General features: G+C 37.7%; 1 protein-coding gene across 1 annotated transcript in view; it reads left to right on the top strand.

The window, feature by feature from the left end:
• LOC140139726 (L-threonine 3-dehydrogenase, mitochondrial-like) overlaps window positions 1-12,198 on the top strand; it is a 36,876-nt gene that overhangs the window by 9,112 nt on the left and 15,566 nt on the right. Inside the window, 1 exon segment of the mRNA XM_072161432.1 lies at window positions 8,315-8,428. Coding sequence (XP_072017533.1) covers window positions 8,315-8,428 — 114 coding nt within the window.

Consider the following 12,198-nt stretch of genomic DNA (forward strand, 5'->3'; position numbering starts at 1 on the left):
AAACATTTCAAGGGGTGCAATTTATAGCACGCCTGACAGCCTGCCTTGAAAACATTTCAAGGAGTGCAATTTATAGCACGCCTGACAGCCTGCCTTGAAAACATTTCAAGGAGTGCAATTTATAGCACGCCTGACAGCCTGCCTTGAAACATTTCAAGGGGTGCAATTTATAGCGCGCCTGACAGCCTGCCTTGAAACATTTCAAGGAGTGCAATTTATAGCACACTTGACAGCCTGCCTTGAAAACATTTCAAGGAGTGCAATTTATAGCACACCTGACACCTTATAGTAAGAAAGCTACACTTGTATTGAATCACTGAACAAAAATAACTAGGAAAAAGAAGTGAAACAGCAAGAAAGATGTGGTGATCAGAACTTTTCTTCAAAAGTCAATCCTATTGGACTTTGTCATTGTATAAATAAATGTGATTGCTGATATGATCGTATGACATGGATTATAACTGTTAACCATTTAGTGAGTCATAGCCATCCATTAACCCTAACATCCTAGCTGCTTTTTGACGAGGGGGAAGGAAAGAAGGAAGGAACGTGAAGAAGAGAAAACTCTTTCTCCCGGGTCCGGTTTTGAACCGCCGACCCCTCGGGGGCCAGACACGTGCACAGGCCTACCTTGCCACGGGGGTGTAGCTTGCCTGGCCAAGCTTTGTTTCAACGATCGCATCACATGGGATACCTGCTCGTGCATATGCTTTGTGACGTGTGGTTTTGTGATGTTTATTACAGTTAGGGTTAAGGGGTACTACACCCCTGTTTAATTTTGTGCCTATTTTTGCATTTTTCTCAAACATTATAGCGCATTGGTGAAAATTAAGATATGTATATTATAGGGGCAAGGACAACAACTACTGCACTGGAAATTTTATTTCAACACAGACAACAGTTGTGGAGTTACAGTCAAAAATGAGGGAAAACCAATATTTGATCAATAAATCAATTACTAATTGCCTTGAGTTGCTGAATTTTCAGTGCAGTAGTTGTAGTCCTTGCCCCTATAATATTCACATCTTACTTGTCACCAATGCGCCATAATTTTTGAGAAAAATGCAAAATTAGGCACAAAATCGGCAAGGGGTGTAGTACCCCCTTAAGTATGCAAATTATTACTTCTGAGGTTTTTGAAAATTGTGTGGTGACAGCACACCCACACCTGCAAATAGCAGGATGTTTGATGAGTTCAGTCACCCGCCCAACATTTTTGAGACTAAAAGGCATATTATATAGATACCCACAATGCACGCAACTACTGCAACAAAAACAAAACAAAATGAAAACTGAACTATGTATTTTCTACGGCCCAGACCAAGCTGGGTGAATTTAAAAATGAGTGAATATGATGTATTGCAATTTGGCAAGTACTGATTCCCATCATAGCTTAAGGAACAAAGCCCAAGTCATGCTTTGTTTATGTGGGTAAAATGTGATAATCAATCCAATGTGTAAATTGAGCCATGAACATTTTAAAATGAGTATGAGCTTAAAGACCCACTCAGTGATTTACTCATCTGGACGATCGTAAAAATCAACAAAATTCAGAGTTTGGTACCTTATTTGTCATTGTCATAGATGTGCTAACATAGCCTGCTAGTGGTTCAGCCAAAAACTGTATTTAAGACAAAATAGGCAATATTTTACATGAACATCATCTGCATGTAATTTATATACTGACATTAGCAACATGTATTTGAATGGGGATTCATCTTTGTCAATACTGCTGTTTTCTTCATTTTTGGCCAACTTTTTCATACCAAATACCAAATGACAATTTGAATGATTTATCCTTCACTTAAGGAATTTATAAACAATTTTAATTTTTTTACAATTTCGCTGGGATCACTGAATGGGACTTTAAATGCTTCAATTGCTATAAATCGAGCCATGACCATATAACATTTAATCGGTTTTGTGAAAAGTGCACAACTATAACTAACTACTAGGCACGCAGTTTATCACTACCGGCAAACATATGTGACCCGTTCTGACAGGCGCGTAGCAAGGCGTATAAAGGTGGGGCGCCCAATAGACAGACCCAATATGACACAGAAAATTTAGTAAAGAAATGGCCGCGAAGCGGCCATTGCGTCGCTAGCGCGACACAGGGGGGTGTCTGAGGGGGGATGTGCCCCCCTCAGAAGTTAGAAACTTTTGCAAAATGAAGACCCAATTGAAGCGATTTATTGGACCATTTTAGCACTATTACTATTAGTGTGTAAAACTTTAGTTTAAAAAAGCCGAAAATTTATGAAATGAGCGTTTCATGAATCCTTTCACACAAATTTCGTGGACAAGTTTTCCCTATTATTGTAGACCTATAAATAAAATCGACGCAGGGGGGTGTCTAGTAGGAAACTTTTGCAAAATGAAGACCTAATTTAAGCGATTTGGTGGACCATTTTAGCACTATTAGTGAGAAAAGTTTAGTTTGAAAATGCCGAAAATCTGTGAAATGACGGTCCATGAAGCCTTTCGTGAACAAGTAGTTTTCCCTATTATTGTAGGCCTATAAATTCTATTTTAAAACATAGGGCCTAAACTGGCAAATGTTGAAAGCAGAAGCGAAAATGGGCACTTGTTTACCCACTATGCAGGGGGTGTTTGCAAAATGAAGGTCCAATTGAAGCCATTTTGGTGCATCATTTTTACGCTATAAAAGTTAAGACTCGCAATTAAAGCATGCATGGATCGATGTTGATGTCAGCATGGAGTCCGTCTTAATAATACCGGCTTTGTTGACAAAATGTGACGGGCCCTGCAAATCGGCGGGCCGGCAGTAATTTTATGACGAGGACTCTGGCACTCCATGTATCCACACCGGTTGCACTAAAAGAAGCGCGATTCGCGAAATACAATAAAAAAAGGGGTCATTTTTCATACACTTGTTCGCGAAATTAAAAAAAAGGCACCAATCACATGTATAAATCATCGTTGTTTCATTATTCAATTCATTTACGAATTTCAGTTTCATTATTCCGTTTGGTGCACATTACATAAGGTCACATAAATTATACGATGCATATACAACCGCGGGTGCTGTACATTAATTAATGCGTTTCCATCAAAAAGGGGTATATTAGAAATATTATTCGCGTTTTAGCGAAAAATAGTGGCATTGTAGAAGGGCAAAAAATTGTTAAATTGCTCAAAATAGGGTTGTTTTTATCCTGAAAAGTTCGCGAAAATGAGATTCAAAAGGGGGTGTTTTCAAAGTTCGCCGACGAGCATGAGTGACCCGCGGTATACACAGAGTGCTGGAACCGGGACGCGCCTTCAAGCAATGCCTGAAATAATTGCAGGGCTATATATCATAAGACCTACTTCCGATCGACCCGACTTCGCGGTTTTTAGGCATGTGCCTACTATCACGACTTTACGCGCAATTTAACTTTTTTCTCTCCTCCTTTTCTCCCTTTGCTCTTCTCTTTTCTCCTTTTTTTCCCTTTCTTTTTCTCTTCTCTTCTTTTCTTTGCACAAAAGTGGGGCGCCCAACGCGCCTGCGTTCTGACAAAACCAGGAACAAGTCGCATCAATACCTTTCAAGATATGGATAATTTTCTAAATGATACCTTGATATTTTTACCAATAAGTAATGGGCCAATTAGTTTCCTGCCTTACACAGGATTGAATAGGGATTATCATAGTTCAACTCAGACAGGGTCTAATTCTGCATAAAACCGGGCAACGTTATTTCTATAGATCTGCTGCGCATTCAAATCGCATTGTATTGCATCGTAATTTCATTTGTGTCTATGCTAATTATGTTTACACAACCTGAACTCACGTGTTTTCAAGCAAATTCGCCGATAATAGGTGATCAAAAGCGATCGGAATGTTACAAAAGTACAGATCGCATTCAGCTTACTTCATATGAGATGATCTTTGAAAAATACGGCATAATTTGTCTTGGTGTTTGCGGAATGCCATGCAGTAAAATATTAATACGTTGCGGCAATTCTTGATTGACAACTAACAATCGGCGTGTCCTTCGTATCCTCCACTGTCAATTTCTTATCCACTTACTAATCCTCACAAAAGCTTTGTGTTGATTACGTAATGTGTGGAGGCAAATTGCAATAAGTACAATGAAATAATGAGTAGGGCGGGCTCTGAGGCGGGTTTCTTCTTCATCTTACGTAACAGAAATATAATAAAAAAAAAACCCGGAAGCTTGTCGTCTGGCGCTCTAGCTGAAATACAGCAAGATAATGTAAGATAGTAAATGTAAACCTGTATTTTAGCTAGAGTATCTCGAGCTAGTTCAACTGTTAATTATTGATTAAATAAACCTCTTTTTTTAAACAAGTGCTTTTTTAATGGGAATGTCATCTTTAAAGGCCTATAACTCAAAAACATGTTCGGCAACTTGTTCCGGGTTTTGTTGGAGCTGCGTATATATGTTTTATCGCTAACTAGTGCAAGGTTAATCCCCATGTTCTACGGGCAATTATGTTTTGAACCCGGGGGGGGCACTCAACACAAATGACCATACGGGTATGCTCCCCCGGAAAGACCCCCCTTTTTGGATTTCGCAGCTCCGAAAGACCCCTATATTTGACCAAAATAGAGCTCGAAAAGACCCCTGATTTTGATAATTTCAGCTCTGAAAGGTTTTTCCAGGCTATTTTCAACCAAAAAGCCAAGAAAGACCCTTGATTTTGATTTTTCGCAGCTCCAAAAGACCCCATTTTACTTGTTCACAGCCGGTTCGCAGCTCCGAAAGACCCCTTTTACTGGTACGCCGTCAGCTCCCAAAGACCCACCACCTCAAAATTCCGGGAGCATACCCACCAAAATTTTTCGATGTGCCCCCCCCCGGGGTTTTGAACCACTTGCAAGCTAGGTTAATTACATGATATGAACTTTGATGAACATCAATGTTAATGATCGGTGGAATCAGTAGGACATGATCGCATGCATGGTGATGATCAGTTGCACACGATCTATGAGGTTAATACCTTGGAGAAGTGCAAGATTAACATTCAAAGTACTTAAGGGGTACTACACCCCTGGCCAATTTTGTGCCTATTTTTGCATTTTTCTCAAAAATTATAGCGCATTGGTGACAAGTAAGATTTGTATATAGGGGCAAGGACTACAACTACTGCACTGGGAATTTTATTTCAGCACAGACAACAGTTGTGGAGTTACAGTCAAAAATGAGGGAAAACCAATATTTGATCAATAAATCAATAACTACTTGCCTTGAGTTACTGAATTTTCAGTGCAGTAGTTGTACTCCTCGCCCACATATCTTACTTGTCACCAATGCCCTATAATTTTTGATAATAATGCAAAAATAGGCACAAAATTGGCCAGGGGTGTAGTACCCCTTAACAAAACGTAATGATTTCAACTTACTTTGGAGGAGTATAATGAGTGTTAATAATTCAAAACAAATTTTGCTTCATATTATATTCAAGCCTCAAAATAAGCAGATCTGGGCAGGATGAGCCACACACTGTTTGGAAAAACAGCTACTAAAGTTTTTTTTTTTTAAACTTCCGTGGTCGGGGTACGCGCTGGTGAATTGCGATCGCGTAAAAGTGACAAAGTCGCCTACTACGCTCCGAACAGACAACCAATGGGTCAACCGACTTGTTGTCAAGTGCGTTGATCAGCCAATCAGCGTGATTGCTTATTTTTTCTGTGTGTACGCTCGTAGACGCTTGGCGCACAGCTCGGACCACGGAAGTTTAAAGAAATTAACTTTAATATCTAGTGAACCAGGAGCTGTTTTGGGGAGCTAAGAGTCATTTAAATTTCAATTATACACATTAAATACAAAACCTGCTTTCACTACCAGGCTGAGGCTCTATTTGAAAAAAAAAAGTAGAGCCTGGTTCATATGATTTTAGTGTGGACCTGGAGCCACAATGTTATGACCAGCGGGTAAATGGCTCCTGGGTGCCTGCTTATTTTGAAGCTTGCAGTACGTTGTACGAGGGACTTAACGGGGAGAGTTCTAACTTCCCTCCCCGGCCCCCAACTCAACCCAAAATTGGCAACCATGAGAGTTACCAAATAGCACGGAAAGGGGGATTTTTTTACCGGTATGAGTATCAAGGACCGCAAAATTGGCAAAATAAGGGGTATTTGATTTGGACTTTCCGCGAAATTTGACTATGAAATCAGCAAAATAGGGGGTATTTAATTTGCACTGCTGCGGAATTTGGATAAAAGGGGTACTTGAAAAAATCAGGTAATTTTATGTCAATTTATTGTCATTGAAAAGAGGTGTTTGAAATTTTAGTTATTAGAAAGGGGTGTTTGAAATTCTAGTCATTGAAAACCACAAAAAAGGGGTTGTTTCTGGCCAAATTGTGTCCTCGATTTTGCATGAAAAAGGGGGGGGGGTAAATTTGATGAAAAATCATTGCAAAGGTGGTCTTTGAAAGATTTGGTAACTCCCATAGTCCCATGGTTGTCAACTTTTGTGTTGAGTTGGGGGGCTGGGCTTCGATCCCTTCAGCAATTTGAATTTCATCTTTCAATTTAATGGCCACAACATGCAAAGATTTCAAGTAAAACTTACTATAGTCAAGTCCAAACTCCAAACAGGTGATATCCGCTAGCAGTTGTATAAATAGATTTGATTGCTAATATCATATAACATGGATTAGCACTTAAACCATAGTGAGTCATACAGCTATCCATATTTCAATACTTTTGATGTGTTTTAAAATTGTATGTACAGCACACCTGTCTATAGCAGGATGTTTGAGTTCAGTCGCCCACCTAACAATATTTTGAAACATACTAAAAAGGCATCTAGATTATATACTCAAAAATTTGGGCTATTCCAAAAAACAAGGGCACAACCCCTATTAAGGCTGTGACCTATCGGGTAATGACGTATACAGGTACCCGAGGTAAATTTCGGGCGGGTAATAACCGGGTACCCGTATCAAACGTTAAAAAAAAAAAAAAATTTCGGCTTTGTAGTGTCCCTGGACCTAGAGCTAAACGCTAGGATCATTCATGGTTCACTTATTCAAAAAAAAAAAAAAAAAGAAAGTAGGCCTATGTGTTTTGAATAAATTTGTACTCATGTCATACTCTATTAATGATTTCAAAATGGATACAAATTCAATGCATTTTGAAATCATTAAAAGAGTATGACATGAGTACAAATTTATTCAAAACACATAGGCCTACAACTTTTTTTTTTTTTTTTTTTGAATAAGTCAACAATGAATGATCCTAGCATTTAGCTCTAGGTCCAAGGACACTACAAAGCCGAAAAAATAAATAACTTCGAAAAATTTAAAATTAATTTTTTTTTTTTTTTTTTAATTCGGGTAATCCGTAAATGGAATTTGTATCCGGGTATGGAAAAAAACGGGCGGGTACCCGAATATCCGGGCTTGAGTCACTGCCTTAACCCCTATAGATAGGAGTAACTTTTCAAGCAAAGAAATATCTGGATTTCCAAGACTGCTTTCTGAAAACGACTGGTTTTCCAGTTGCCAATTTCACTTGAAAAAGCTTGGAAATCCAATTTAATGAAGGAAAATCATGGAAATGTCCAAAATGAGCTCTCAAATTTAGGATTTCTGATTTTGAGCTACTTTTCTGCGGGATTTTTTTGCCTTTACACTGTAAAAGGATTTCCAAAAATCTTGACTCTAGAGACAAAAAGTCAGGAAATTCAAACTCCTCTATAGGGAGTGTGCATTTATTTTCTGGCATAGCCCAATGCACACAGCTACTGCAACAAAAAAAAGTTATTGCATTTTTTAGCTCGATGAAATTAAAAAGAGTGAAATATGATTTATTGCAATGGCAAGCACACAAGTGATGTCCCTTCATACTATAGCTTTAGGAACAGTCTGTATTAAGCCCAAGTCATGCTTTGTTTATGTGGGTAAAAATGTGATATTAATTAAATTAGTCCAGTGTATAAATGGAGCCATATAAACATTTACTAATGAGCATGAGCTTAAATGCTTATCTAATTGCTATTTTTGCTTATTGAGCCATGACCATTATATAACTGGTGTGAACAGGCTGCCAACAACTGTTTGTAAAATGTTTGCTGAACCATGAATCAGCCTATAAGTGTATGTTACTTACTTTCTTACTCACTCACTCACTCACTCACTCACTCACTCAATCAATCAATCAATCAATCACTCAATCAATCATCAATCATTTAGTTAAGTTTGGTTTATACATTAGAGTACCCAAAAAATTAGTTCCTGGCGATACAGTTCTTTCAGGGATACCCTGTATTTAATAGGGTTAAAGAACTGTGTACTGACAAATGATTGTTTTTCTTCTCATTGTTTTCATTGTGCAGGTTCTCTGGGTCAACTGGGACAAGGGCTGGCTAAAGTATTGCGTAATAAGTATGGCCGTGATAACGTGATCATGTCTGACATTGTCAAAGCTCCAAAACACATTCATGATATGGGTATGTATCACAGAAGGTATAAGGGACCGTTCACAAACACTTGTAAGGGGGGCCTGATGCAAAAATTTTATCACAACAATTTTCAGGGCCCCCCTTTACTGACCTTGAAAATTTCAGGGCCCCCCCTTTTTGACATGAAAATTATCGGTCAACCCCATAGAAAAGCATATAAACTCAATTTTCCAAGAAAAATTTGTGGCCATTTTTTCAGGCCCCCCCCCTTAGGAGGGTCAAAAATTTTCAGGGCCCCCCTTTTTGCATCAGGCCCCCCCTTACAAGTGTTTGTGAACGGTCTCTAATGCATTTCTTCCATTTCAGTTTTCTATACTGATTTGCTGTCTAATGTAACATGGGTCGATAGTAACAAAAGTACCTCAATGAACAGAGCACAGCCAGACCAAATTATGTTTATATCGTGACTATCGACCCATGTTTAGCAAGTCTAATCTCAACATGAAAACAAAGGGGGACCTGTACAAAGTAATGAGAGTGTCATTTGTGATGCGATCAAGCAAAATCAGTCGGAACTCGGAAATATTAAATTTTCAGTTTCTTATAGGATAGTAAAAAGCATTTACAAAGCTAGATTTTGCAGAAAACCCCATTAAAATTGCACAACCAGTTCCAAAGATATGAGCAATTAAAGAGTTTCCAAAACAACAGGAAACAAACGGAAATATTTCCTTTGTTTGGCTATATCTTAAAATCAATATTTCCCAGTTCCGACTGATTTTGCTTGATCGCATCACATTTGATGTATTGCAAAGGATTCTGGGAAGGGTAAGATATCTTCTCTGCGCCAAGTGGCAAGTTTTCTGTTTTTTGAAGGAGACTTTTAGGCCAAGAAATGACATTGTTTGATTGTCTTCCACAAATTTTCTGGGGTATAAGTGGATAGGGTGAAAAAAACTTTGTAATTTTTTTTGTTAAATATTTCATACTCAAAACTGTGTTGGTAGACCTGCTTACAAGTTCAAGGTTTTCTGGGGCACTGTCCTTTGTTTATTTTTTCTTTGGAAATTTATTCATTAACTATGTTTGTTTGGATGTCTGAAAAAGACTATTCCAGTTGAAAGCCATACACCCTATGGAAGACATAGCCTTAGTCTTCTACACAGGGAGTGTGAATTTCAAATGGGATTACCCATTCAGTGTCGTCTGCTCCAAAATGGGCTATTCCAGTTGGAATCCATACACCCCGTATGGAAGAGATATGTGACATGATCAAGGAGAATGAGTCGCACGTCGACAGTTTTCAATTAGTTTTTTACATAATTTTCTGGCAGTTTATGAATGCTACATTTTGATGTAAACCCCATCAAAATCGGACATCTGATTACCAAGTTATGAGCAATTTATCAATGGCTGAAAACAATTATAAAACAAAAGAATATGAACACTGTTTTTGCCAATATCTCAAAAACAATATCAGCGACATCGGACTCATTCCTCTTGATCATGTCACATATGACCTTAATCAGTTGGAGGGCCATTCAACTTTGACGCGCTATTATTAAACTGTACGCTATGAATACGCACACAACGAAAATTTATATTTGCTTGGTTTGGGTTGCAGTTTTAAAAGCTTTCAAATTTCTCTCTACAACTCCTAATAGCTATATATTTTATATATAACTACAAGAAAGGCTTTTAAAATTCCATATATGTTCACAAAAATTACCGTAACTTTGCAAGGAATATGATATGGGCACATAAACACAAATTTTTGTCATGAATTGAGATAAAAGAGTAAGAAAAACTGCGTTATTTTAAAAATGGTGCGAGTTCATAAATCAGGAATTTGCATATGATTAGAAACATGGCTTATTATCCTCATATTAAAAAATCAAGATTTTTGGTTGGTTAAGACAAAAACCTGCGGGATGAAAAGGGTATTTTACAAGACGGAAAAATACCAGTAAACAGTAGGCCATGCGACAACAGCATTGAGAAGGTTCATGCGAGCAGCCGGTTAAACTGAGCGCGCGTATTTCACTGAACGCAGATGAATGGCGCGCTTAGGCGCAACAAAGTCACGCAGCGTGTACTCGTTCATGGTGTCAAGTCACGCGGTATTGTTATGAAGTTGTTTACTTAATTTTCGTCGATGGGCCTAATCTGGGTAACCAATTTAAACTATTATAACAATTTAGAATTTTAAGTTCAAAATTTGGGACAAAGACTAATCGATAGATAAAGGTTGAAATTACTTGTCTGGCTAAAAATTAGAATGATTAAAGCGTTAAGACAGAAAATATCCGGGTTAGAAGTCCTTAGCAGCGAAAATAAATTTGAAGGTAAAGCAAATAAAAATCACTTAATTCTAACGACAAAAGTAGACAAAATGGAAATCAAGTAGAGAATTGTGAAGATATTTTCTAATAAAACTTATCTGTTAATTGCCCAAGATGATTGGCTACACATAATACGATACATTTCAAATCGAAATTTTCCGCGGGAAAAGTGAAAAAGCATACCTAAGAGTGCGACGGTCATTTTTGCCAAGGTCGCGTCCGTTAATAATTTGACCTTTAACGGAAAACGCGCATGATGGCCCTCCGACTGTAATGTTCTACACAGTAAATGCAAATTTCAAATGGGATTACCTGAATGGGTGACTCCATTTGAAATCTACACCCCTGTGTGGGAGATTAAGATCATGTTTTCCATAGGGGGTGTATGGATTTCAACTGGAATAGCCCAAAGTATCAGCCTAGATACAAAAATGTCTGTGGAAGCTGAACCCATTTTTTGTCCAGTATCTGAAAATGACAATACCATTGGGTGGGTAAATTCCTTTTGTTGCATAGGGCAGAATAATTTATTTTAAAGAGGTCAAAAGTAATGAATGAATGGCGTGCTTATAAAGCGTGTTCTGTCAAATGACCCCAGTGCGCCGAACAGAATCTACAACTTTAAGGGCTCTGGTATGAGTGTTTGGACAGTGGGACATGAGAGCACATATTAGACATATCGAATTGCATTCTGAATACGAAGAATGTCCTTCTGATATCAAATAATTTTGATTTTTGTTTTTTAAGTTTGCAATATTATACAAATTTTATGACAAATTATTATATGTGACCGTACATACGAATGAGCGTAAATGTCCTCAATTGTATTCTGAGTTACAGTGTAAAATGGGCATGAAGGTCGTATTCATAGGTACCTCAATTTGGTGCTACGTGTACCTCATTTAATGAGATACACGTAGCACCAAATTGAAATACCTATGAATATGACCTTAATGCCCATTTTACACTGTAACTCAGAATACAATTGAGGACATTTACGGCTCATTCGTGCTGTACGGTCACATATTGTTTAAATTTCTGATATAACAGCTCGAAGTAAACTTTATAAATCTAATGATATGTACTTTAAAAGTGCATGTAGCTGGGATAAAAAGCCAGACTATCAATTGAAAATTTTGACCTTTCATATTGAAGATACACATTTTTTTTCCCAAAAAAATTAATTTTTTTTGGGTGTTTTTGGGAGAAAAATCCATAAAATGTATATTATATCGCAAATTTCAAAATAATCAAAATTATTTGATATCAGAGACATTCTTTGCATTAAGAATGCAATTCGATACGTCAATGTGCTCTCATGCTCCTCAAAAAATACTGTGCAAACGTTCATACCAGATCCCTTAATGGTATGAATGAGTGATCTCAGGATAACAGATACAGGTGAATAGATTTGGAATTGAACTGGTTTTTTTAATCCAGGTCAAGCGTTGCATGATTCCAGGCATGTATACCAGA

This window comes from Amphiura filiformis, chromosome 18 (assembly GCF_039555335.1).
Source record: "Amphiura filiformis chromosome 18, Afil_fr2py, whole genome shotgun sequence".
Lineage (NCBI taxonomy): Eukaryota > Metazoa > Echinodermata > Ophiuroidea > Amphilepidida > Amphiuridae > Amphiura > Amphiura filiformis.